The sequence below is a fragment of the Drosophila arizonae genome, chromosome 4 (assembly GCF_054131065.1).
Source record: "Drosophila arizonae isolate 15081-1271.41 chromosome 4, UAZ_ARI_1.0, whole genome shotgun sequence".
Classification (NCBI taxonomy): domain Eukaryota; kingdom Metazoa; phylum Arthropoda; class Insecta; order Diptera; family Drosophilidae; genus Drosophila; species Drosophila arizonae.
The window spans coordinates 10,664,987-10,691,955 of NC_142924.1; the positions used below are offsets into that span (position 1 = coordinate 10,664,987).

General features: G+C 39.7%; 2 protein-coding genes across 17 annotated transcripts in view; one reads left to right on the forward strand and one right to left on the reverse strand.

The window, feature by feature from the left end:
• Positions 1 to 68: 68 nt before the first annotated feature.
• On the forward strand, positions 69 to 2,675 carry LOC108613937 (U3 small nucleolar RNA-associated protein 14 homolog A). Its single transcript, XM_018007746.2, has 2 exons — positions 69 to 605; positions 662 to 2,675. The coding sequence occupies exons 1-2, from the start codon at positions 210 to 212 to the stop codon at positions 2,570 to 2,572; spliced, it is 2,307 nt and encodes a 768-aa protein (XP_017863235.1). The 5' UTR covers positions 69 to 209; the 3' UTR covers positions 2,573 to 2,675.
• Positions 2,676 to 3,571: 896 nt separating this feature from the next.
• Positions 3,572 to 26,969, reverse strand: part of MYPT-75D (Myosin phosphatase targeting subunit 75D) — a 45,373-nt gene continuing 21,975 nt past the window's right edge. For 13 of the 16 annotated variants that reach the window (XM_089467374.1, XM_089467373.1, XM_089467370.1 and 10 more), the window contains 7 exons: positions 10,472 to 11,140; positions 6,300 to 7,005; positions 6,094 to 6,219; positions 5,953 to 6,028; positions 5,765 to 5,885; positions 5,177 to 5,682; positions 3,572 to 4,464 (listed from right to left, as the gene is read on the reverse strand). In XM_089467374.1, coding sequence (XP_089323500.1) covers positions 3,833 to 4,464; positions 5,177 to 5,682; positions 5,765 to 5,885; positions 5,953 to 6,028; positions 6,094 to 6,219; positions 6,300 to 7,005; positions 10,472 to 10,617 — 2,313 coding nt within the window. In that variant the 5' untranslated portion in view covers positions 10,618 to 11,140 and the 3' untranslated portion in view covers positions 3,572 to 3,832. The remainder of the gene's footprint in view (positions 4,465 to 5,176; positions 5,683 to 5,764; positions 5,886 to 5,952; positions 6,029 to 6,093; positions 6,220 to 6,299; positions 7,006 to 10,471; positions 11,141 to 26,969) is intronic. The other 3 variants (XM_089467386.1, XM_089467385.1, XM_089467384.1) reach the window with 3 other exon arrangements.

The following is a 26,969-nucleotide window of genomic DNA, read 5'->3' on the forward strand; positions in this document are numbered from 1 at the left end:
AAATAACTGTGCGAAATATGTCAATCTCAATTTAACAGTTTACTCAACTAGCATACTTTTGAATAGAACAATATCGATAGTTTTCCATTGTGAATACGTTTGCTTGATGACAAACAGCTGATTCTGTCACCGCGTGTTTCGTAAAACAGCTCGGTTTAAATTTAATTTTTAAATAATAATAATAATAATTTTTGCCTTCCTTATCCAATATGAGTGACGATGAAGAACAGTATGATCCAATTGCACATAAAAAGCTTCTGCAGGCCGTTAGTAGCCTAGGCAATGTGCAGCATATCGGCAAATCTACACGCGACGAGCGCCAGCCAGAACAGAATGAGTTTCAGTTGTTCAAGAGTGCCAATGCAACAGAACACGCAGCTAAGGCCGTGGGTGTGAATGATTTGGTTCAAATCTTGCGCACTTCCAAGCACATTGAAACAGGCAAGAAGCTGAAAAATGTGCACAGCACTAAAAAGGTCCTTCAGAAGCCACTGGAGAAGCCGGTTGCTGATCGCATCAAGCGAACAATTGGCTACGAAGGTGTTAAGAAGAAACTTGCACGCTGGGATGCTGTCGTGGCTAAACAGCGCTCTGCCGAAACTCAGGTGAGATGAGATGATATAGATATGGTACAAAACTAAAGGCAGACGATTTGTTGCAGATATTTCCCATACCATCGGAAACGATTTACGTAAATACAGCGGCCCATTCAAACGCCATTAAGACGAGCATTAAATCCGAGCTAGGCAAAGAACTTCAAGCGAGCATTAAGAAGCTGAATGACTTACGCAAGGCACAGGTTGGGGACAACACTGATGAGCAGGAATTGGCACAAGAGGAAGAGAGGTTGTTGGCCCAAAAGCTAACTCGTGATGAGCTCCACGCACGACGTCGTGAGCTGGCCTATTTAAGAATGCGCGAGTCTCAGAAGTCGGCTAAGGCTCGCATGCAAAATAAGATAAAATCCAAGAAATATCATAAGCTGCTGAAGCGCCAAAAGATATTAGAGCAAGTAAAGCAATTTGAAATACTGAAGAAGACCAATCCGGAGGCTGCCCTGGAAAAACTAAATGCTTTGGAGAAGAATCGGTTGCTAGAACGCGCAAGTTTGCGGCACAAAAACACGGGCACTTGGGCCAAGAATCTACAGATGCGCGCCAAATACGATAAAGAGGTGCGCAAAGATCTTGCCGAACAATTGGCTGTGAGTCGCCAGTTGACGGAAAAGAAAGTGGATACGGATAGCGAGCATGAAGAGCAGACCACAGCCAAAATAGAAACAAATGTCGACGAGTCGATCGTCGATCCGTTCAATCCGTGGATGACATTGAAACAAACTGAAAATGATGAACCCAAAGCTGAAGAAGGAGAGGTCAGCTGGCGAAAGTATTGGACAGAGCGTAATCAAAATGAAAAACTGCTAACTGATCATAATGCTGAAGTGGAACAGGTCAAACGTGAGAAGCGGCAGCAGACTACGCAACCCATAAAAGAGTCACCAAAAAAGAAGAAACCCAAGATTTTTATGGAAAATGGTTGGCAAGTTGAGGAAGTTGAGGAAGTTGAGGAAGCTAATGAAGCTCCAGCTAAAACTAAAACATTGGATGAAATATTCCATGCTCAAAAGGATAATTTAAACAATCACTTAATCCATAAGTTAAATAATCTAAAAAGGCAAGCAGCATTGCTGAAAAGGCTGTCAAAAAAATCGAAGAAGCCGAAGATGAAACATGATGCACTGAAAAACTTAAAGGATTTAACATTCAAGAAGACTAAGCAACGTGTGGAAATCGATGAGCCACTCAATCAAGATGAAGTGGAACCTAAACAAGCCGTAAAAGCTATAGAAGCTGTTAACGATTTGCCAAAATCGAAAGAAGAAAAGAATTCAACAGCTGAAGTGGCAGATATTGATCCCGACAAGGTGATCTCCATAACATGGAAACAAAAAATGCGCCTCACTGATGTTGTAAACGATGCTTTGGCTGACGACGATGCAGCCGAATTCGATGAAGCCGATCCTCTGGCCGAGCGCCAAATGCTAATTAGTGAGGCCTTTGAGGATGATGATATTGTAGCTGATTTTAACAAGGATAAGAAAGAGGACTCGGAAGTAAAGAACAATGAACTTCAGTTGGCAATGCCAGGCTGGGGCTGTTGGGGAGGCAATGGCATATCCGAAAAGGTATTGGAAAGACGCAACAAGCGACTGCTTCTCAAGTTGGCAGAGCCCGAGAAGCGTCGCGATGACAACAAGGACAATGTCTATATAAATGAGGCGAGCAACAAACAAGCGCGCGCCCATCGCGTCTCAAGCATACCATTTCCATTCAAATCTCTGGCCGATTATGAAGCCAGCATTCGTACGCCTATTGGACGCGAGTTTGTGCCTGAAACAGCTTTCCGTATGCTCACACGTCCAGCGGTCATTACGCGCAAGGGTCAAGTTATTGAGCCCATGGATGAGAGCGAGCTGGTCAAGCCCGATCGTCGTCTGCGTCATGTGGTGGACAAGAGGATTAAACGCCAGGAGGAGCAGGCAGAGAAGGCTAAGCGTCTATTGGTAGACTAATTAGATGTAAAACATATTATAAATCTAGAATAATAAATGGAGTTTGGAGTTGTACTGTAAACACCTAAATATAAAAGAAAAACACAAATATTTTTTATTTTGACATTTCAGTTTTTTTTTTCTTTCTTTTTTGTTTTCGTTTTTTCAATTGTTTATTTTACAAAATTTTGCCTTGGACTAAATTAATCAAAGAAAGTCTCATTGCTAAATTGCGCGTTGTTTGCTTCTTTAACTGGAATTTCGTATACATACATACATCAATATACTACATATGTATATATGTTAAAAATTGTATAAATTATTTGTTTAAATAATACAATTTAACAATAAACTAAAATTCACATCACGCAGCGCAAAGAAAGTTTTGCAAATACCTAATTTAGTTCAAACAATTTATATTTATATAAACAAATTTAGTTCATTTTTTATTATTATAATTATTTTCAATTGGAAGTTGAATTTGTTTGACATTTAGATGTATAATGTACACACATTTATATAATATATGAAATGTTTAATTGTTTATTTTTAAATTGCTTGTTGGCAATTTGTCTATTGCTTTTTATTATTATTATTATTATTATTTTTGATTTCCATTTCATGTAGCTACAATTGCGCTAAGAGCATATGTTTTATTATTATCTTTATTTATATATTTATATGTATATTGTTTTTTATACTTTTGCATAATACTTTGCCTTTTTTATTTATTTTTTAAGCAAAAGTTAAAGAACTAGAAAAAAACAAAAGTTCTTAACATTAAAAACTACTTAACATCAAGTTTTGGGTTTACTTTCAATTTCGGTTCAATTTGTTGTGTTTGTTTATTATTTTTTGCGCTGTATTTATTTGCTGAACCTAAATCGTGTATATATATACATATATATACTTTACATGTATCGTATATTTGCTGGCTTAGGAAAATGCCACGACTTTGAGTCGTTTTCTTGTTTTCAGTTTAGTCAAATATGGAGCTCATAGAATTTTAATGTTTTGAACTGTTTGTTTTTTGTTTTCTTTTGTTTTTGTTTTTCTACTAAAATGCTAATAAAAGACACTTTTTGCCAGGCATTTCAAAATTGCTAATTTGTTTGTTTGATTTTTCTCTCTTTTCCCGCCCCCCATTTTCACACACACACATACATACATACATACAAAAACCAGACATTCTTTCTCTAAACTTTTACAGTTTGTTGGTAAGCTTAACCGGCTGGCAATTCATTGCAATAATACCCTGTTATCCGCTGCTGCATCGGCCGCCTACATTAGCACACAGCATTTGCGACTGGAGCTCGTGCTGTCGCTGACCACGTCGCCAGTGTTGCCACAGAACTTGTTAACCGAATTGGCGTTACCAGATGTGGCCACTGGCGCAGCTGACTCAAAGTCCAATAAGCTGGGACTCATTGCGCCCAATCCCAGTGGCTGCGTAGCGATCGGAACGGCGGCCATGTTGTTGTTGTTGTTGGCGCTGCTCGTGTTGTTGTTATTGTTGTTGTGATTAACCGTAGTGGCGGCTCCTAAAACAGAACCATTAGTTGTTGTTGTTATTGATGTAGCAGTGCTTGCATTAGCACCACTAGCGCCAACACTTGTGGATGAAAGCTCGAAATTGTTAAGCACATTGGCGGTGCGCGACAGCGAACGTTGCTTTTTCAAATTTGACAAAGTAACGGCACCCGCATCCATAGCAACATAGTGCTGAGAAGCATGTTGCTGGCAATGTTGCTGTTGCTGCTGCTGATGTTGCTGAAGCAGCAGCGCATGTTGCTGCAATTGCTGTTGATGTTGCTGCAGATGTTGCTGAGGATGTTGCTGCGAATGCTGCTGCGAATGTTGCTGCGGATGTTGCTGGCTATGCTGTTCTTGCTGATGATGCGTGCTGTTTGTGTCTACATGAGTTTGGGTTGTGTTGTGGGTGGTTTGGGTGGTTGGTTGGTTTATTTGTTGATGATGATGCAGGCAGGCAGACGACACAAAACGAGCGCAACGAGTCGAACACAAAAACAAAAAAAAAAAACATAAAATCACAAGCAAATGTTATTTAACTTTTTTTAACTTTCTTTTATATATAAAGCTAATGTCTTAGAACGAATTGTGTATACCCTGTAATTGTTATAGAGAGTAGTAGCTCAAGCTGTGTAATGTGCTGACTATGAAAGTACAATAAATAAGATTTTTTTTGCAAGCATTACCACTACGCTAATACCCCGTAGAGCTATATGATATATTAATATAATGTTAAGTTGTATATGATTTTTCTTTTTTTGCATTGCAATACCGATACACTAATACCCTTTAAAGCTAAATAATACGTTAACATACATTACAGTTAGTTACTCTTCTACAATATATACATTTTGTAGAGCATGCCGTAGTCGTGTTAGCCTAACTATTAGCTTGATTTTTGCCTTGACTTGCGTTTAAGTAGAGTCGTTAAACAAACATTAGACAGCGACATTTGACACAGGGGAGAAGCATTTAAGCGGCGATGCTTGATTGGAGCAAGCTGTGACTATGTGGGTGTGTGTGTATGTGTGAGTGTGCAGGTGTTGTATGTGTCTGTGTGCTTCTTTTTACGTAGCTAATGTTTATATTACTCACCTACTAGCACAGTGACCTGCACGTTGATCTTGCCGTTGTTCGCCGCCTTGGACGACTGAATCTGCAGCGCCTCAGCACTGGCCGCCGTGCCCTGGTCCGTCAATATGACCGCTGCGGCAGAGGTGGCGCGCTGCAGTTCGCCGCCGCCGGCGCCCGGATCGCCCGCCTTGAGCAGCTGCTCGTCGTTCTCGCGTCCGTCGGGCGGACGACGCGGCAGATAGGAATGTGTCGTTGTGAGTGTTATGTTGTCCACGGCATCCGCGGACTTGGAGTGCGACAGGCTGGCCGTCGAGGGCCGTTTCTCGGAGCTATTAATGTTATTGTTGTTGTTGTTATTGGTCGTGTGATAGGCATAGCCATTGGGCAGATCAGCGGCAGCTGTGGCCGCCGTGGTGCCGGAATCGGTCGCCTCCTGTGCCTGCAGACGCAGGCGAGCCTCCTCCACAGCATCCTTTTTGGTTGTAAGCGTTTTGTCGCGCAGGCTGGTGCGACGCACCGATTGGGCTCTAAGCAGAGAAAGAGAGAGAGAGGGAGTAACGATATTATACATACATATATCTAGATTTTATATATGTTGCTATAGCCTACCTGGTATTGTTGCTCTGCGAGCGCCGAACGCGCCTTCGTTGCGCCTCCGCCAGTCGTTTGCTCTCCTGTTCCGTCTTCAGCTGCTCGATGCGTTCACGTATCTCCGGATCCTCACAGATATCTGAAATAGTTGTTTGACATATTAAGTATATATATATGTAGGATTGGGGAGAGGCTTCTCAGCTTACCTGAAGGCGTTTCATCGTCTTTGTTGCGCACATTCAAATCAGCACCACATTGCGCCAGCATCTCCAGAACTTCCAGCTGTGAGAATAATGAGAAACAGGTTAAGGTAAGATAATTCCATATTCCATAAGCACCCCACTTACATGTCCCCAACATGCTGCTGCGTGCACAGGCGTCCACAGATCCTTGTCCATGGCATCCACATTGACGTGCTGCTCCAGCAAGAACTCCACGACGCGCACATAGCCATTGGCAGAAGCTATGTGCAGCTGCAAGAGAGAGAGAGGGAGAGAGAGAGAGAGAGGGATTGTCAGCATTCTTTTCATTCAGTTTGTTTCCTCTCACTCACCGGCGTGGCGCCTTGATAGTCTGGCTCCTCGAGATCCCCACCGGTGCGCGCCAGCTCCATTAGGTCCTTGAGCATGAGACGCTCCGTGGAGGAGCGCGTCTCGTCGATGAGCTCCTGGGTGACGCCCCGTTGCGCCATCTCGCCCTCAATGAAGTCCAGGGTGTTCTCATCGTCGCACAGATCATACGGCATATTGCCATCCGTGTTGACGGCCAACAGATTGGCATTGTGCCGTATGAGTATGCGCACCAGCTCCAAATGGCCGCAGGTGGCCGCCGCATGTAGAGGCGTCCATTTATCACTGTCCTGCGCATCCACATTGGCGCCATAGTCGAGCAGCAGCCGCAGCATGTCCACGTTGTTGTCGATGCAGCACTGATGCAGCGCCGTCAGGCCATCCTCGTTGGCCGCATCTGGTGTGATGCCATTCTGCAGCAGTGCCGCCACCTCGGGCATGTCGTTCCGCGACGCCGCCTCCAATAGCACCACGCTATTTTCGAACGATATGTGCCGCCTGCCACTGACCGTGCCCGAGCCATTGGCATTCCGAAAATGATGTGTGGTATCGCCCGAGCCGCCGTTCAGGACGGTGCCGGCGCTGTTGCTGCCGCTGCTGCCTCCGCTGCCCGTCTGGCCCTTGGCTCGCTGCAGCTTGAGCCACTCCTTCTCCTTCTGCCTGGCCAGCTTCAGCTGCTGAGCGCGCCTCCTGCAAAATGGAAGCTGCGTTAGTCTGCAAACTATTTTTATGGGCTACGCTTAAGTGGATTTATAAATGTTTAATTGGTTTCATATTTATTTGCTCTAATGCGATTACAACTACACGTATCTCGCACTCTCTCTCCCTCTAGACCCAATCAAAACTTGGTCTACAACTTTTCATTTCTTACTTGGAAGTTCGCATTGCTCTCGCCCCGCTCGCAGTCAAAGTTCAAATAGTGTGAGATTTGTCCTAAACAGATTTTAACTACATCGAGCGTGCGTGACTTTGTTCGTTGGCCTTGGGCCAAATGGAGAGATCATTAAACGCTCTTGATAGCAATTTCAAATTTCGAACTTCACATGCTTCCTATTCGCAAATAGAAAACAGTTTAAGCAGCCGTTTTAAAGCGTTCAATTAGCAAACTCTGTTAAAGTTCAGTCCAGCTTCTGGTTTATTGGACAACAGATTCGACTGTTTCTAGTGAACCTTGCTTCTATCGCAAAACTATTTAGACTGTTCTATTTTGGTTCTCTGAAAACCATTCTCCATAAAATTTATAAAGCTTCATCTGCTTCTGTTAATTATTTAATTGCTATGTAACTTTTAGGTGCGTTCAATTTCAAAGTAAATTTTCTGGAATTTAATGAATCAGGATTTCAAGCTTCCGAACTAAATTGCATAGTACATTTACACTTTTTAGCCGTGATGGCTAACATGGCCGATTCATTCATTCAACAGCGTAACGAAAGTGAAAACTTTACATTTTTATTTATATGCAAAGCTTTAATTATAGAGCACAGCATGAAGCTAATGACTGAGTAAACCATATCGAATGCTGTTGATTAATATTTATACAAATTTATTATTATTATTATTATTATTATTATATTACATTTGTTTTTTTATTTTTTCATGTTCATTTCCTTTCATTATTATTTTTATTATTAAATATTTCATATTATTTATTAAACAATTCTTATGATTTTTTTTGTTTATATTTATTTCTTTTAATAAATGATGTGATGTTTTTTATATTTGCAGTTTTTTTTTCTTTTATCTAATATATATTTTTTTTAATAAATGACATTTTTAAATATTTCTATATGTATATAATTTTGTATTTAAATTTAATTTTATTTATTTCTTTTAATAAATAACTTCTGTGATTTTTTATATTTGTGGTTTATTGTATATACTATAATTAGACTCATTCACGAAAGTGAAATGAGTATATTGGTTTTGTGCAATGTCCGTCTTGCTGTCCGTCCGTCTGTCCGTCTGTCCGTCTGTCCGTCTGTCCGTATGAACGCAATCTATTTCGGCGCTATTGAAGCTAGAGACTTGAAATTTGGAACACATACTCGTGTATATCTCCGATTTATAAAGTGTTAAAATTTTCCCGATCCGCCCACTAGGGGCGTGGCAAATCGGAAAATGCATTTTCCGATATACCAGAAATCATGTTTGTTGAAGAGCTAGAAAGCTGAAATTTGGTATGTAGGTCCGCGCCAACCACCCAAGATCACAAGCTATGGCGGATATATCTCCGCCCATTAGGGGCGTGGCAAATCGGACAAAACTGTATCTCCTAAAGTTATAAACCTAGAATGCTGAAATTTTGCACGTAAGCTAATGTTTTAATTCTATGAAGATGGGTGAAAAAACTATATATCTACGTCCCTTAGGGGCGTGGCAAATCGGACCTGAAGATATAGTGATTTTTCGAATTCTGCTATATTTTAGGCACTATTGATGCTAGAGATCTGAAATTTGGTATATATACGCGGGTTGATCACCCAAGTCCAACGAGCTATGGTAGATATATGTCCGCCCATAGGGGGCGTGGCAAACCGCAAAAGTTTATATCTCCTACAATTTAAGAGCTAGAAGCTTCAAATTTGGATAGTTAAGTTACTGGTAGCCTCCTCTATCGATGCCCCAAAAATAATTTTTAAGCCTCTTTAGGGGCGTGGCATATCGAAAAATACCCTGTAATTTTCACATTTTTTGAGCGTAAGAATTCAAATTTTGCATTTAGGTAACCGGTTACTCGTTCTAAGAACTGGCTAAAATTGAGGAGTCGACGGCCACTAGGGGCGTGGCAATCGGCATTTACAGTGCCCGTATCGCGACATTTATATGCGTCAGCCATCTATTTATGCATTTGTACATATAAATAAGCTTAATAGATATTCATAATACAAAAGGAAACATTTTTATGAATTTAAAAAAATTTAAAAGAAGCTAAAATAACAAAAATTTGCAATTTACAAAAAAGTGTTTTCCGCGGGATTTGAACTCGCACCCAACCCAAACAGCATGTTTGTCAAAATAGCTAAAATAATGGTCGTCGGCGCTTCAGCCTACAGCACCACCGCGTCGTTTCGATCAATAGAAGTTAAAACGAAATCACATTATTGTTATGACGCCACATAGCAAAGAAAAGCCAGAGTGGTGGCTGGAAATTCAAAAACAATGCAAAGACAAATCAATCGCAACGAGATTCTTAGAATATGCTAGAGTACGCATTTATGTGTGCATACATACACACATACAAATGAGCGCGTGTATAAGGCTGGAATGCTTGATGCTATGCGTGCAGACTTACATATATACATATGTATGTATTTGCATATACGTATTTGAGGGCTATTTAAGAAGAAACAAATTTAAACTTATAAAATTATTCGACTAAGAAAATGAAAAGTATTAAGTGCCATTCAGTCAAGCTCGCACCTTCCCAATAAAATATCTATTTTATAAAAAACGAAAAATGTATGAAAAAAAAAAAAAAAAAAACATAGTAGAGGTTCGAACCTCCCTACTCTAACGTTACTTGCGTCGCCCTTAGCACCCGCGCCATTGCTTTGCTCGAGCACTCAGCTGCTAAAATAGAATAGCTTAATAAGAGAGCGTCATCAGACAAAACTACAGTAACGGCTAGAAAGTCCAGAAATCAATCGAAATTCTAAGAATGTGAGAAAAGGCGCGCTTCTGTCTGTACGCATAGAATAGACGATGAGTGTGTGCACATGTATAGTAAAATCGCGCTGATCTGCTGCTAGCTTGAAGCCGGTATCCAATATATGGATATAAATACATGTATATTATTAAAAGTCAAAATTGTATAAATTATATACATATGCATGTAATTTGAATGCAATTATGCAATGATCATAGCAATAGCTATCGATGATTTTCCCATTTTAAATGGGATCATGCCCTGTTTTTTGTTGCGCACTAGACTTGAAAATTGCACTATATACTCTGGTTGACAGCGTTTGGGCTGTGAATGAGTCTTCTGCAATCGGTATCGCCCGACTGCAACGTTCTTACTTGTTTTTATATACATTTCTTTTTTAAATATTTCTATATTTATTAATTTTTATATTTTATTTCCATATATAATTTTGTATATATAATTTTTCATTTAATTTAATCAGAGTTTCCTTTGCTCCATTTATGTACTTACAGTCTGGCCAGTTGGAGTCTCTCGTGCGTGGGCAGACTCTCCACCGTCTGCATCTCGGCCACCAGGTCGGCGTGCTCCATTTTGAGCTGCTTTGTGTAGTTGGCATCCTCCTGACTTTTGCGCTGTATCAAAATGCCTTTGATCATCTTGACGTGGCCTGCTGGAGCTGAGCTGATGTTGATATGTTGTAGAATATAGTAGTAGTGTTAGTTAGTTATTCACACACACTTGGCAACTCTGGCCAAGGGTTGTTGTAGTTGCTGCTCTTGTTATCGTGCTTGTTGTTGTTGTTGCTGCTGTTCGTCTTCTGCGTCGTCTGCATGTAAATTGTAATTTGCATTTTTGAGTTTAAATCTCGTTTGTAGAGTGTCGCCTGTGGTTAGGTATTTTGTTTGTTATCATTGGCGCAGCTGTTGCTGCTGCCACTGCCACTGCCACTGATGCTGCTGCTGCTGCTGCTGCATCTATTATTATTAATAACAATATTATTGTTATTATTCTGTTGATTGCAGTTGTCGATGTTGCTGCAACGTCGACGCAGCCGAGGCAGCTCTCATGGCAGCAGCGCGTCCACAACTGTTGGCACCTTGCAATTTCACTTCTTAGCACCTCTGCGTTCGCTTTTGCCTCACACTTCTACAAACTTTTCAAACTTCTACAGCTGCCTGCCTGCAAGAGAAAAGCAGAAAGAGAAAGAGAGAGTTAGAGAAAAAACCAAGTTAAGTCACAAATCATAAAAAGTAACCCACGCAATTGATTAGTCCCACAGGAGGCTTAAAAATAAGTTCTCTCTAGCATATTTCCCAATAGTGCCCATTGCCCACACGAGCCAATTGTTTGTTAGACTCTCAGCACAATAAAGGTAAGTAAACAGGTTATAATAAGGCTATATATATATGTTTGTATATATACTTTCATTCACAGTCAGAAACTTCTGTAAGGTAGGTTCCTCCTTCTGTCTGTTTGATTCCTTCTATTTCCCTCTAGTCTAATTTCATTCTTAGCATACACAAGAAAGGAGCTATATGTCTTGTTATCGTTTAATATATAAACATAAACATAAATATAATAATATATACTACTACAACAACCTATTACAATTCTTATTAATAATAATATAATATTAATAATATAATATTCCTTCTAAAAAAAAATCCAGAGGAGAAGCACCGAACGTCTAGGCAGCAGCAGGTCAGAAATACGACTGAAAGTTGCCTTGCTGTTGGGTCGACCTTATATAGGTGTCAAAAGTTCACTCAAAATACAGACAAATTCAAGAGCGGAATGAGTGGAATTTTAGGCACGATCAGCAATGAGCAGAACGAATAACTCTCTTGGGAATACTAATGGAATGGAACTAGAGTAGAGGAAACTGGAAATGGACGGAAATCGAGCAAATAAATAGTAATAATGTTTCTAATAATGAAGATCATAAAATACATATAATAATAATAATAATAGCTGATAATAATAAAATTAAAAGTAATAATAATAGCATTGAAGATAAAAAAATATAATAAAATTTATATTTATAATAATAATAGTAATAATTATAATAATAATAATGATAATGAATATATTGATAGTGTTTCATACAAATAACATGAAGATAATCATGACAATAGTTATGCATATAGTTATGTTAAGGACAGTTGCTTTCATGATACGCTCTATACGCCGTATGCCATAACACTTTAATTGCATTTGCGTTATGTAGTTTTATTTTAAAATACTTGAAGTTGGTAGCTCGGGTTAACTGGCTAAAATGCGTAAGGCCAAAATCCAATTGCATGATAAAGTTTCGTTGGTCAGAAGAGTAAGCAAGATAAATTGATGCTGGCAGCAGTGCAGACACAGCAGATTGACAAGGGGAGTGAAGAGGGTGTGAGACAGAGAGAGAGAGAGACAGTGAAAATGAGAGCCAGAGGAGTAGCCGCAGCAACAGTCGAGGCAATTGTGCTAATGGAAAAGCTATCAACTAGCGCACAAACTGACAAACTAGACACATTTCGCTTTATATTTGTGTTTTGCCTTTTTGTTTTGTTTTTGTTTTTGCTTTTCTGGATGCGCTGAAGTGTATGAATAATGTCAGTGTGTTAGTCCTGCGAGTGCCTCGTCTCCATGTCCTTGCCAACTGAAGTGGTTCAATAGCCAACAAAACGAAGTTTTGGCAACACCAACAGCAGCAGCAGCAGCAGCAGCAGCAGCAGGAGCAGGAGCAGCAGGCGCTGAGGCATGTCGAGTTCATTTGAGTTGAAGATGAGCTCTGATGCGACGTTAGCTTCATTGCCACATCGCATCGCATCGCGTTGCCTCGCGTCGCCTCATGTTGCACGTGGCAAAGAGCATTTTTAAATGAACACAGCTGCTGCAAAGCCCTTTTAAAGAACTTCCAATGCTGCACACTGAGTCACTCATTTGCTATGCCCTCTCATTGGGGATACCTGTGCAAGGCCTTAAATAAACTGTCAAGAGTGTGTGTGTGTGTGCTGTGTGCCTCTGTGTGTGTGAGTAGGGATTAGTTATAAGCATAGCTGCTTGCAGCACTACATAAACTTCACAAATGTAAATAAAATTTCCATTCAGTTGTCCTAGCAAATATTTTTCTGCTCGGATATAATCTGCTCATAAAAGTTGCCATGAAAAAAATAAAAAGTTTAAAAGTTGATAAACATTCTTGATACATTTTTTATGTACTACATTTGAATAAAATACTAGTATAGGGTTTTAACTCTAAGCTTCACAAAACTTGCATGAACTTTTTCATAAATGACGCTCTTCTATGTGCTTCTCAAATATGCACGAATAGCGCTTTAATTTACCTAATGGAATGCTATAAAAATGTTGACTAAAGTTTTTTAAATATACTTAAACTTTAACGCTCCTCTATGTGATTCTCATGAATTCAGTCAGGTCTTTCATTTTGACTATTGTTCAATAAATTGTAATTGAATATTTTTTCTTGCTATTAAGCATTTGTCTCTAGAATTTCATTCAACATCCGTCTATTCCCTTCTATTTGATTCGGATGGCATTCAAGTAGGCTTCACAGGAGTCTCACTTTGGTGTTTTGGAATGTTCAATAATTTGTACTCGCTGACTGACTAGCTGCTTTTCCCATTCAATGAAACTGTCCTTCTATGCGCTTCTCAAACATATCGAATTACAGCCTTGTTCCCTTGTTCTATTGGAATGTGACTAGAAAAAGTTTTTGTTGTTTTGCTGCTGCAGTAGTACGTGTGTCATTAGAATTAAATTATATTGCGCTTCTATGCGATTCTCATTACAGCACGCAGCTTCCATCGCATGCTAAATGAGCGTGTTGTTTTTTTTTCTCCTCCTTTTTTTCGCAGCTGAACAACTACCGTTTGCCCGTTTGATTGATATCTAGAGCTCAACTCATTAAAAGTCAGCTATATCTCTGGGGACTCGTCTGAGTCTCGTTTGTGTATGCCGCATGTGGCAGACTCCCTTGGCGCGTGCATTGCCGCATTGTGTGGACTGTTGCCAGCACGTTGAAGTTTGCCCGTTAAACGCAAAACAAACTCGAAATTGGCACAAAAAACACCTGTGACCCTTTTTCTTCTGCTGTTGCTGTTGTTGTTGTAGTTTTCCTTGTGTGTGCCGCAGGAGACGTGCAGGGAGGGAGGGGCGAAACGTGGCGGACAATCAGCACTCGAATTTAATTTGCATGGCCAGCCATCAGCCAGAGCTACAGCTACAGCTACAGCTACTGCGAGTCCCTGTGGCAGCTCCCTTTGCGAGCTCCAACTCAGCTTGACTCACGTGCGCTCGCTTTTATTTGATTTTGATTTCATTTTTTGGGGCACACAGCAGGCAGCAACACCAACAACAGCAACCTGAGTAACAAACAACAACAATGAACTATAATTTACGTTGCCCTGCATTGCTGTGGCACAGTTTTTGGACTCCTCGCTGCCACAGAGACCCCTGTGCCAGCCCCTCCTCCACCTTCTTCTCCTCCTCCTGCTGCTGCTTATGCTTCTGCTTTTACTTCTGCTGCTGCTTTTAAGGAAGGCAACAATAACAATAGACCTACGCTTGGCCTCGCCAACGTCGTCGCCTCTTGGGCCAACGCTTAAAACTAACATCCTTAGCCCCACTTGCCACTTCCCACCTCCCGCCTCCTGCTCGCTTGCCAAACACATCAGCTTCGTGCTTCCTCCTGCTCTCATTTGCATTCTCATTGCGCTTCTCATCCTTATGCCAGACGGGTGCTAATGCACTCAATGCAAGCACATAATTCGCTGTCCTCGAGAGGCGGAGAGGCTGAGTGGCATGCAACACTTGTAAGCCACCAAGAGCTGGCCAAAGCCAAGCCACCGACAGCCCATCCACCGTTACACCGACTAAGCAAGGTTCTGATATTAAGTTATAATGAAAATGAACTGTAAAATGGGAGAATGCGAAAATTACGAATAAAATTATTAGGTGAGTTAAAGAAGATCTAGAGCTAGATACAGCGATAAGGAAGAAGAAGCTAAGACGAAAGGCAAGTTGAGTGTGTGATATGAGGACGGGGCGGGGTAAGAATGGGATGTGAGTATACATTTGATGGAAGAGTTCAATATGATGTGGATATAGGTAGAAGTTTTTAATAGAACTGGAAGAGAATAGGAGGAGAAAAGAAAACAGAGAGCTGGAGGAATATATAATTACATACAATAATTATAGTTAAGAGTTTATACTATATTCCTAAATCATTTACTGTTTAGGTATTTCTAATGGCACCTAAGTCTAGTTTAATATAATTTCATCATTTCATATACTCTAGTAATAATATATAGCCAGCTTTATTCAGCAATTTATTTGAATATATTTCACGTGATATTGTTTCTTTTCGTTGCTGTTTGCTGTTTCCACTGTGCCTCAGCTATAAGGGCACTCATTAGAGGGTCTTTCGCTGGAGATCTGATTTAAAGCTGCGACAGCAACGCCTGAGGATATATTGTATGTTTTTTTAACCGCTAGTTGTGGCCGTGCCCACTTGCCATTGTTTTTGTTGTAGCTGTTGCTGATGCTGGACTCATGTTGCACATTGCGCCTGTCGAGAGGCATTCAGCTTAGTGCGTCCCGTCCGTCCACTCGTCCGTCCGTTTGTCCGTGCCCTAGAGCAGGTCATCCTGGGCGCCGTCATCGTCACTTGCCTTGATGTTGAGGCCACTTAGTTTGAATTAAGCTTGAAGAGTTTTTCTGACATTTCTTCTTCCACTTTCGCTTTCGCTTTCGGCTTCGCTTTTTTATGTTTTATCTTAATGTCTTCCTTTCATAAGTTATTTGCTTATGGCTTACGTTATTTGGCTGTTGCATAAATCTACAGCTCAAGCAGCAGCAATATTAATAACTTAAGAAGCCAACGCACGCACAGGCATGTCACACACACACAAACACACACACTCGGCATGTGGGTGGGGGGTGGTAGAGCACATAACAAGGAAGCTGCCTGTTGGCTGACCAACTGAAAACACGCATACGCCCTGATGTACGAGAATGACTTGCCTTGAATATTTTCGGCATTCGATAGTTGCTGCAGCTGCCGGCTGTTGCTGCTTGCCACAATTTGTGGCAGGAGTATGTGCCCCCCTTTTGTATTGATAGACAACAAACATGCAGCAAGCTGCACACATAAATGGAAATTGTATCACAGTATCCTTGCTGGACCCCCCAGACCCCCGGCAACTACTTTCAATTCAATCGACCTTCGTCCAACTGCCACACGAGTGGACGAGCTGCCAAGGCTTATCGAGATGTCTCTAATTACGAGTTATAAGTTATTGCCATAGCATATTAAATGCAATAAATGCCTGTCATAACAGATTTCCAGCATTCTCCTAGTTCATTGAAATAGATTTGTTTATAGAAGAGATAAAATAGATTGCTTAGCCCCTTGGGAGCAGAGCGGTAAATACAGCTATAGACAATGCTCACTCAATTTATATTTATGTTTATTGCTGAATAAACATTATTATTTGGCTATTTCACACTGAGTGGGCAATGAAAATTATTATTAACAGTTCTATTCTTTATTTAGCTTTAAACTATTTATAAAATCATCTGGCAGTAGGTAAATCGCGAATTGCTGCTACGAGTAATGAATTAATTAACATGTTCTTATATGCTAATCGTTTACATGTTAACGAGCCGATTGTACATACCCCTTTAAGATACCCTATCATTAAGAGATTAATCACACTTTCTTGCCTTTTACATGCCGGCGACTCTTCCTTCCACTACTCTCTGCCTCTCTCTGTTCCTCTACTAGGCAAGCATTTGCTTCACACTCTCGCTCTATTCTGCCTACTCACACTCAGGGCGTGCCTTTTGCTTGCCTTTTACATATATACGACTCACTTGCTATCTCCCTCTCACGCGCCAAGCTCATATTAGGCAGCAGCAACAACAATGACTGAAAAATTTGCCATCGCTTGCGTTGCTGATTTCGACTGGCTGCTCTCCCCTCTCCCTCTCCCTCTCTCAGATAATGTATTTACGTTGCCGATGTGCTCATTTATGCCCATGCCATCCCTAAAAGTCAACTGTTCCACAACTGTTGGCATACAATTTAGCAGCCGTTTTGGTCATCTCCTTTTCAAAATTGAGTAAAACGTGTTAGGATCGCAACAGCACTGCCTGATGACAGACAGACACACGCACAAGCACACATACAAACACAATTACGCCCACACACACAGCGTGTGCTGACATTGTTATTGCTGTTGCTGTTGTTGTTGTTATCGCTGTCTTCCTTTTGGTGTTGTCATTGTCACTGGCTTTAAGCTGTGTCCATCATTTAAGTTGCTCTTGTTGTTGTTGTTGTTTTCATATGCTTAACGAATGTTTTTTTTAAAGCCATGAGTTAATTTCTGTGCGCTTTTCATTAAAACCGCGCCTGCTCTATCACTCTGTCTCTCTTTTTCTTTCCGTCTTTTCGCTCGCTCACACTAATTTGCGCCCGCTTGCCTTTTCGTTTTGCTTGCCGAGCACCTGCAGCGCCATCTAGCGTTCAATTGTTTGCGTATCGGTTTAATTATTGCCTTGCGCCCCTTTTTTCTCTCCTTTGCCACCCGCTACTTGCTCATTTATTTATATTCACGCCCACGGCTCATTTTCATTTGACCCACTGACAAGTGGCAACACCTACTGCTTGGCCATGGCTATGGCTATGGCTATATGTCTACCTGCCCCCCACCCTTGCTCCCCTGTGGTTTCATTCGTCCAGCTGGCTCGTGTCTTTTGTATTTTAAATTGCTGTTCCTGTTCACATTTTTGTCGCGCTGCTCTTTATTATTGTTTTTGCCGCTGTTGCTATTCTTGTTGTTGTTGTTGTTAGTGTGCGTGGCTGCATTTATTTATGTGAGCGCAAAGAGGAAAATTGTGTCGTCGCTTTTCGCAGGTGAAATATTTTTAATTAAAAAAAAAATCTTTTATTTAAGCGTCTGTCAGACAACGCCAAATGCATTATATTCTCTCACTCAGTCTCTCGCTCCCACTCTTTCTCTCGTTCTGCTTTTGTCATTCAGATTTGGCTTTGGATTATGTGGCATTAACTATATCTGAAGCAACACAAACAATTAAACTTTGTGTGCCAGAGGCAATTTGCTGAAATATTTCCTCAAATTATATATGTCTATATATACTATAGTTTAACTTATTTTACATACATCAAAAACTTATTTTTATTTTGTCTGGAATTTGTTTCAGTTGACATTCAAAAAAACGTATTTTCCTTAATTTTCTTTTAGTTTTAGTTATTTGTCTCGCATTTGCCGTTAGTAATTTATTGTTTGTTTTTCAGTTCGTTTGCTTTTGTTTCATTTTATTTTTATAGAGCTATTAATATATTACTTGTGTGCTTTTCGCTTAGGTCAGGTAGTTGGGCAATGAATTGTTTCGTATTCGAACATTTTAAAATAAATATATTTGGCTATATACTATATAATCTATCGGATTATAAAGATATTTGAAAATTTAAATAAAAAACCTATAAAAATATAAAAGAAAATTGCTTTGGCAATAAAAATTTAAGTATTTCACATACGGGAATTTATTGAGCTATGTGATTTATAAATATTTAAAAACATAATTCGTTTCTGTTCAAATTGACTAGATAAATTTTATCGAATATTTAAGCTCTTTACGTATTTTTTACCCATTGAAAACAGGAAATCCAGGTTTTGCTGTATTTATATGTAGTTATTTTATTCTCCTCTACTATTTATTCTCTACACTACTCTCTCTCATCTATTCTAAATACTCAGCTCTACCTTTAGTTAACTTTTCATTACCCACTTCAGTTCATTTTAACCACTTTTCCGTCTGCTCAATTGCCATCGCTTTGCCAGCTCCATTATATTCGTAATGCCCAATTTAATTATACTCATTCACGAAAGTGAATCAGTATATTGGTTTTGTGCAATGTCCGTCTTGCTGTCCGTCCGTCTGTCCGTCTGTCCGTCTGTCCGTCCGTCCGTCTGTCCGTCTGTCCGTATGAACGCAATCTATTTCGGCGCTATTGAAGCTAGAGACTTGAAATTTGGAACACATACTCGTGTATATCTCCGATTTATAAAGTGTTAAAATTTTCCCGATCCGCCCACTAGGGGCGTGGCAAATCGGAAAATGCATTTTCCGATATACCAGAAATCATGTTTGTTGAAGAGCTAGAAAGCTGAAACTTGGTATGTAGGTCCGCGTTGACCACCCAAGATCACGAGCTATGGCGGATATATCTACGCCCATTGGGGGCGTGGCAAATCGGATAAAACTGTATCTCCTAAAGTTGTAAACCTAGAATGCTGAAATTTTGCACGTCAGCTAATGGTATGATTCTATAAAGTCTGAAGATAAATTATAAGTCTACGCCCGTTGGGGGCGTGGCAAATCGGACCTGAAGATATAGTGATTTTTTAAATTCTCCTATATTTTGGACACTATTGATGGCAGAGACCTCAAATTTTGTATATATACTCGGACTGATCACCCAAGACCAAAAAGTTTTGTCGGATATATGTCCGCCCACAGGGGGCGTGGCAAACCGCAAAAGTTTATATCTCCTAAAGTATAATAGCTAGAAGCTTCAAATTTGGATAGTTGAGTTACTGGTAGCCTCCTCTATCGATTCCCCAAAAATAATTTTTACGCCTCTTTAGGGGCGTGGCATATCGAAAAATACCCTGTAATTTTCACATTTTTTTAGGGTAAGCATTCAAACTTTGCAGTTAGGGTAACGTTATCTCTTTCTAAAAACTGACCAAAAATGAGGTGTCTACGCCCAGTTGGGGCGTGGCAAATCGGAAAAACCTGTATATTCTACAGTATTAGAACGAAACTTAACTACTAAATTGTTGATGGGATGTGAATGAGTATTCCGCAGTCGGTAACGCCCGACTGCAACGTTCTTACTTGTTTTCAATTTTACTACATGTAAAATTTCATTGCATTATATTTAATGCTAGATTCGTATATGTATATGCATGCTCATACATGTGCCAGATAAAATATGTGTATTAGCCAAGTTTCCATCTGCTCAGCTGCATTTACAATAAGCCAAAGAACTTATTGCTTCCACTCGAGTATTTTCAGCTTTATGCTATTTGCTATTTGCTTCCTCTTTCGCTTCTTCTGCTTTTATCATGCCAGCTAATGCTGTTTGCTTGTCGGGGAATCCCCATCAAGTTTTTTTTTTTTTTTTTTTTTTTTTTTTTTTGTTGCCCGCTTGGAGCACTTTAAATTGTGATATTCGAGTGAAAATGTTTTCGCTTATATTTAGTTATTGTTGCACTGTACGCCAAAAATATTTCTGTGGCCCACCTGAAAAACCCTGCCCCATGTTGCCCATATATCTGCGCTCCACTTTTTAACAAGGTTAGCGAGACACACACACATACACACACATGCTTTGGGGAACCAAATTTATGTTACAAAATTTTGCTGTTGCTGCTGTTTTTTTTTTTCCTTTTTCGTTTTTGGTCATTTGCAATATGCGCGCCATTTAATGGAGCTCTACGTAGCCCTAGACCCCAGTGTCCCGCCCCCTAACTTTATCACCCCACCACTGCACTTACTTATTCTGGGGCTATTTGCGAAATGGTGTCAAACGGATATGCATGTTGATTTAATTTGCACCTTCGCTTAAACGCTCGGACGGACGGACGCAGCAGTAGCCGTAGCCGTAGCCATAGCAGAGGCGGAGGCAGTGGCAGAGGCAGAGGCAAAGCAACAGCAAATTATTTCTAGCGAGTAAATTAGACTGCTCTAGATTGGCTCGATCCGTAAAGCCCGAGCCACAAACAGCAGTGCGCTATATATCAAATATGCATGTCCTGTGCGAAAATCAACGCCAGCTAATTGCGCGATTTTTATCACCCAACAAACGAGGTCGTGTGCGCTTGGCCCCAAAATGAAATCAGCGAGAATCCGAAATTGGGGGCATGCTATACCCAGGAGATATCCTGGAATTATGACAAGACAAATGAGCTAAATATATACTATATGCTAGTCAAAACGAAACTATACTATGTATGCACCTAATAAATACCCTGTAGTGCTGACATTGTCGTAAACCATATGAACCGGCAAGCGAACTGGAGTGCATATACATATATCATATCATATACCTCATATATAAAATGTATAACAATCTATATATATGTATATATTTTTTTAAATATTAATATACGTTACAAAAAAAAATGTATTTTTTTACACATACCCCGGAATGTTATTAGATTTAATAAGAGAGTTCTATACAAACATAAATAAACAATCAAAATGGTATCAATATATATATCATAATTTTCTGAAAAATACCCTGTAATTATGATAAAACACTTTGTCATCGTTAAGCACTTTTGCTCTATTAATGTACGTAATTATTAAGGTCTATATGAAATTATATAGAGTTATTTATAGCCATGCTACATACACATACCCTGTAATTATGATATATAGATTGCACTCTATTAATCTTGTTGTAAGCTATATATTTACATTTACCATTGCCATCATAATAAACATTCATTTCTGTTAATCGATTTACTGCCCACATTTTCCCATTACAGGGTATACAATGGCATCATTTTTTTTTTAGTTTCTTCTTCTTTATTTGCTTGGTCTTTCGTTCTTTGGTGCTAGCGCTGATTAATTAATTTGCTTTTGTGCAAAGCGAACGATTTATCTCGTCGCGTATACGTAATATATGTTCCACGTTGCGTATGAGTAATGAGCCCAACTAAATTTAAGCACCTCGCTTTGGCCCTGTCATTGGCACTGGGCTTGGCAAGCAAGTTTATTATTATTAAATACGGTTCTCTGCCTTCGGAACTCCTGCAGGACACGGCACGTGTCCGAATGCCGCTATTTATTTATTTAGTGGCTTAATAATTGAGCACGTGATCTTATAAATGTTATGGCTTCGCATAATCCGGCACTCTTCATATATATATACGCTCATTTCATTGTCTTTCCCGCTGTCTCTCTTTCTCTCTCTTTGCTGGCTGCCTCCGTCACTTTCTCATTTCCGGTAACCATTTGAGCACGTAATTGGCTTTTGGGAGTACACAGAACGAACAAATTTGTATTAAATGTAGGTACTGAGCGAGCGAGTCAGTTCCTGTGTGTGTGTGTGTGTGTGAGTCCCGCACACAAAAAAGGGGTTTACGGGCAGCTTATGTGCGCTTAATACGTACAGCAGACCCGGAATGCCACCGACCACGGGCCCAATTGCGAGGCGACAAGGCTTGAAGCGCAACGGCACGTAGCGCCCAGACTGAATGCTATAAATGGCAGGCATTCGACTCGCATAGCTGTGGGCAAGGGCAGCTCCACTGTAACCACCCCGCCCACGCCGCCGCACACGCCCCAATTGGCATAGACCAACTCCGGGGGCGTTCAACTCCACTTGCCTGCCCATAATTGGATACTGTGTTAATATTTTTAGTAATAATCGAAAGCAAACAGAAGCTGAAACAGTTCAACTTAAGTTGGGGCATTTCATTTTAAAGGGAATTTATTTAATTGCTGCTTTTTGAGGGTAAGCTCATTATGATAGCGGAAATTGCAAAAAGAGAGATATATATTTTTAGCTGAGATGTAAAAGATATTGCCATAGGCATTACACACATTTGGGTCAGGGTAAAGCAGGTACTTAGAACTCAATTTTGCTATTTTTAATAACACGTTCTTTGACAGATAAGTCAAGAGATATGATTACAGACTTAAGAGTATGTTTTTGCTAATCAACTTTATTTATTTAAAGAAATTGAGCCCCCATTATAAGGAAACACCCTTTACCCTCTTCTCTTTTGATTTCGATGTAAGAGCCAATTCCAAGAGTTTTTAGCTAATGTCTCTTGAATTCTTAGAATATTTTTTGAAAAATTAAAGAGGCAAACGTTCATTTAAGTACGACTGACACGTCGCAGTCATTTTTTAATGCAGCCTCGCACAAAGTGTCAAAAATTTCGTTTATTGACATTGTGTGACGTGACTGGAAGAAAGTTAAGTGAAGTTCAGTGGCATTTGGGGCGTGTCATTAGGGTATATGAGTTCGCTTAGCACTCTAGACGAGCTGCCTTTATAAGTCCAGAAATAGCTGATGATCTAATCATTTAAGCTAAGCTAAAATTAGTATAAATCCCCAACACTAATACAACTTCATTCATTCATTACTATTTATAAACTCATCAGAGTCATAACACTATATATTCCGCACATCTGTACCCTAAAAATTTCCATTAAGAAAAAACCAGCCATAAAACTATTCTATTATTTATCCTATATTTGCTACGCCTGCAATTACATTCATTTGCGGTACGTTTCTGTGTGGGGTTTACCCTGTGTTTATGTAATAAACAATATTTATATCTGTTATCATCGATAACTATTTGCATATAACTGCGGTATATAACGCGCTTATCTTTCTCTTTATTTATGCATGACTATGTGCGATTATATATCCCACAAAATGTGCTGAGTCCAATATCTTGGTTGAGTGCTCCGGATTTGCTGTATTTTTAAAGTGGATTCCTTTGAATCGTTTATTCGCTTACCTTCTATTTTGGCTTAACGAGCTCTTTTTTGGCCACATAAAAATGGCTATCAACCAGGCGGCAACAAAAACGACTTGGCCAGCAACAAAAACTTGGCGCTGCACCACATGTGCTCCACCCAAACCTGGGCTCTAGTCCAACCTAGACCTGCACCCTGGCCGACAACCGTTGCTCGACATTCCACTTCGGTCGATGCTACGAAATGTCCTTTAATTTATTATGCATAAAAATCTAACTGCAGAGGAGTTCGACTTGATTGGCTTTTGTTATCTATCAGTGTTATCGATTAATCGATAATATGCAAATATGATGCGGCTGCTATGAAAATCACAAATCTCTTACTGCTATTGTAGTTTCCTAGGGGTATATGTTGTATAGCATATAAAATTTATCGATTAATCGATAGCGAAGTGCAAAAGAAAATATAGTTTTCTAATTTTCTAGTATTATATGATTTTTTGTTTGTTTATGAAACATAACTATTGTGCGATAACATAATTAGAATATACATATTAATTATATAGGGTATATCTTAGCCCATATTCTTTGCTATTGCATCTTTTTCTTGGTTTTCGATTTATTTCCCTTCCTTCCTCTTTTTTTTTTGGCGATTCCTTGTTATCAAACCTGTGCTTCTATTTCCTATACCCCGTCTTCTTCTTCTTCTTCTTCCTTTGTCACCTCCCTACCCTTTCCACTCATTTTGCTGTTATTCATGTCGTCAACATTTCTGCTTTGAGCTCTTAAATATACTTAGATACACGAGCCTACACACAAAAGCTGATGGGCATGAGTAAGCATGTGTGTGTGTGTGTGCGTGTTTTGTGTGTGTTTCTGCTTTAAAGGCCTTCACGCACACTTCGACAATTTCCAGTTCCAGTTTGAGTTCCGTTAGCGCCTCCGTACGTACAATGCACTAAAATAACTGTAAATAACAATTTGCAAGTGGGTGCAAAAGAGGAAACACATGCTCAATTGTTGAGGCGTGCCAGACGGAGACAAACAGAGCCTAAGCCAACGGCAGCGGCAGAGTGAGCGAGAGCGGCAGCGGGAGAGCCAAAGCATATGTGTGAGTGAGAGAGAGAGAGAGTGAGAGTGAGAGCGGATGAGTCTATAAAACTGCAAGGATGCAGCAATAAAATGTTGGCGTTGAAATGGCAAACAGGAAAAAAAAATATAACACTGAAGCGATGGCGGCGATTTAAGCGTTGACGCTGACGACAACCGCAGGCAACCAGCAGCAGGCAGCGGGTGCTTCAGTGGGCGGCAGTAGTGGGTGCAGGAGCGGAGGCTAGGTGGATGAATCTGCTGGCCATATGTGCAGCCCGCTTGAACGGCGCCTTGGCCAAAAGCGGGTCGTTACGTTGACAACACCCAACAATTGTGGTGTAGTGTGACCCACATTTGAGGCGTGTCGTGTGGCCCTTAGAGCCATGCCCCATGCACCATCCTCCTCCTACCGATCCAATTGCCAACACCCCCAACAGCCTACCGATGGCATGTCTTCAGCCTTTATATTGAAATTGAAAAATTTTTTTCTCACTCTGCTCTGTTTTCAATAAGCCGGCAAAAACAATGAGAAGACAGAGAGAGGGAGTCCTAAAGGCAGAGAGAAGCGACTCCAAAAGAGGTTCGCTTCGCACACAATTCGAGTGCAAAGTGTTTGAGTGAGATTATGAAACTCAAATAAATTTAGTGGAACTAACTTTTGCAACAAAAAAAAAACTTTTATTCATAAGCCCTAAGACACTTTTCTGTGTCGAACATAAATTTGGGCACTACTTGGGGGAACTGGCCAAACTTTATGTAAATTAAGCAGCTTTTGTTGAAATGAGTGTGGAATGATGATGTGCATAATGAAATGTATAAATAGACTTCTGGGTACTTTTGGGCACTATATTCAGTGAACATTTTTTTGATTGGCAAGGTCATTGGAGCAGGTCTCGTTTTTCTCTAAGCTTTAAAGGTATTGCTATGATGCTCTTCAGATCTACTATATATATCTCAGTTAGATATATATACAGGTCTATATAAGTAATTAACGCGTCATAATCTTAATTCATATCACCCTACTAAGGTCTTTGAAGAATAATAGAATATGAGCTTTCATTTGATATTCTAGGAATTCTAAAGCCGCTTACGAAAACATATAGAAAACGAATTCATATTTACTTATTTATTGACAAAATATGTAACACGCAAAGTGTCATTGGAGGACGCATCAATAATGCTTTAAAATAAATTATTTATAAATGCCAATCATAAAATCGAATAAATAAATAACAGAACAATAAATACAAACTAATTGTTGTGTAAAGGTAGTAAAAATATGTATATTCCCAATAGTCGGGTAGAAGCGACTGCATAATACACGCTCTACAGTGGACCAATACCAATACCAATTACCTATCGATATCTATCGATACTTAATGCCACGAGAGAGTGTAATCTATAACAATCTTATCTTAGCTCTTTGCTTCACTAATTGTATAATTGATATCAAAAGTCAAGTTGTTGCACACAACTAATATGCCCTTTACACTATGTAGGCGAGTACAATAAATGCCAGAAAAATATTTTTGCTGGCAATGCAGAGTAAATTACATTCCGTTTGGCAAATATAAAAAGCATTTACAAATTCCTGACACTTATTTAATATATTTTATATACTTCAGCTTAGAATTTGCTTACAAATAAATATATTTAAACATATACATATATACATATATATTTATATATATTTAAATATACATATATTTATGTATATGACTTTAAGTCTTTATTTGTAGACATTTTGTGGGTCTGTGGCTAGGCCTTTGAGTGGCTTAAAGTGGATTAATTTAAAGCGTTTTATTTGTTTATTGTTCTTGTTGCTGTTGTTATTTCTGCTGTTGTTTGTGCGATGTTGCGGCTGCTGTGGCATCACTTGATAAATGAGTTTTCCATGCGCAGAATTTGCCATTTTACGCAAAAATGATTGCCCGTGTGTGTGCCTGTGTATGTGTGTGTGTGTGTGAGCTTTTACACTTGAATAGCTTGCCGCTGCAGTCTGCTTAAATGTATACATATATAAATATGTATATATATATGTATATGTAAATATGTGCTCTTGCCAAAAAGTTTTGCATCATAAAAATCGGAATGTGAAATTGAGTAAAAAATAAAAAAAGCTGAAGTGAAAAGATTTTCGTCTTGCTACCAAGTTTTCTTGCCTGGATTATGGCTGGCCTTATCGGCTGTCAATTGGTTATACGAGATTGGCTTATTGATCATCGCTGGCGCTGTCACTTGATATGCAGCGTTCATAAGCGATAAACGATATATATCTATATATAAATATTGAGTCTACTTCTATATATATATATATATTGCAAAAGTTAAGTAGCTCGACTCATATTAGACTTGACTTAATGGGCAGACATATATAC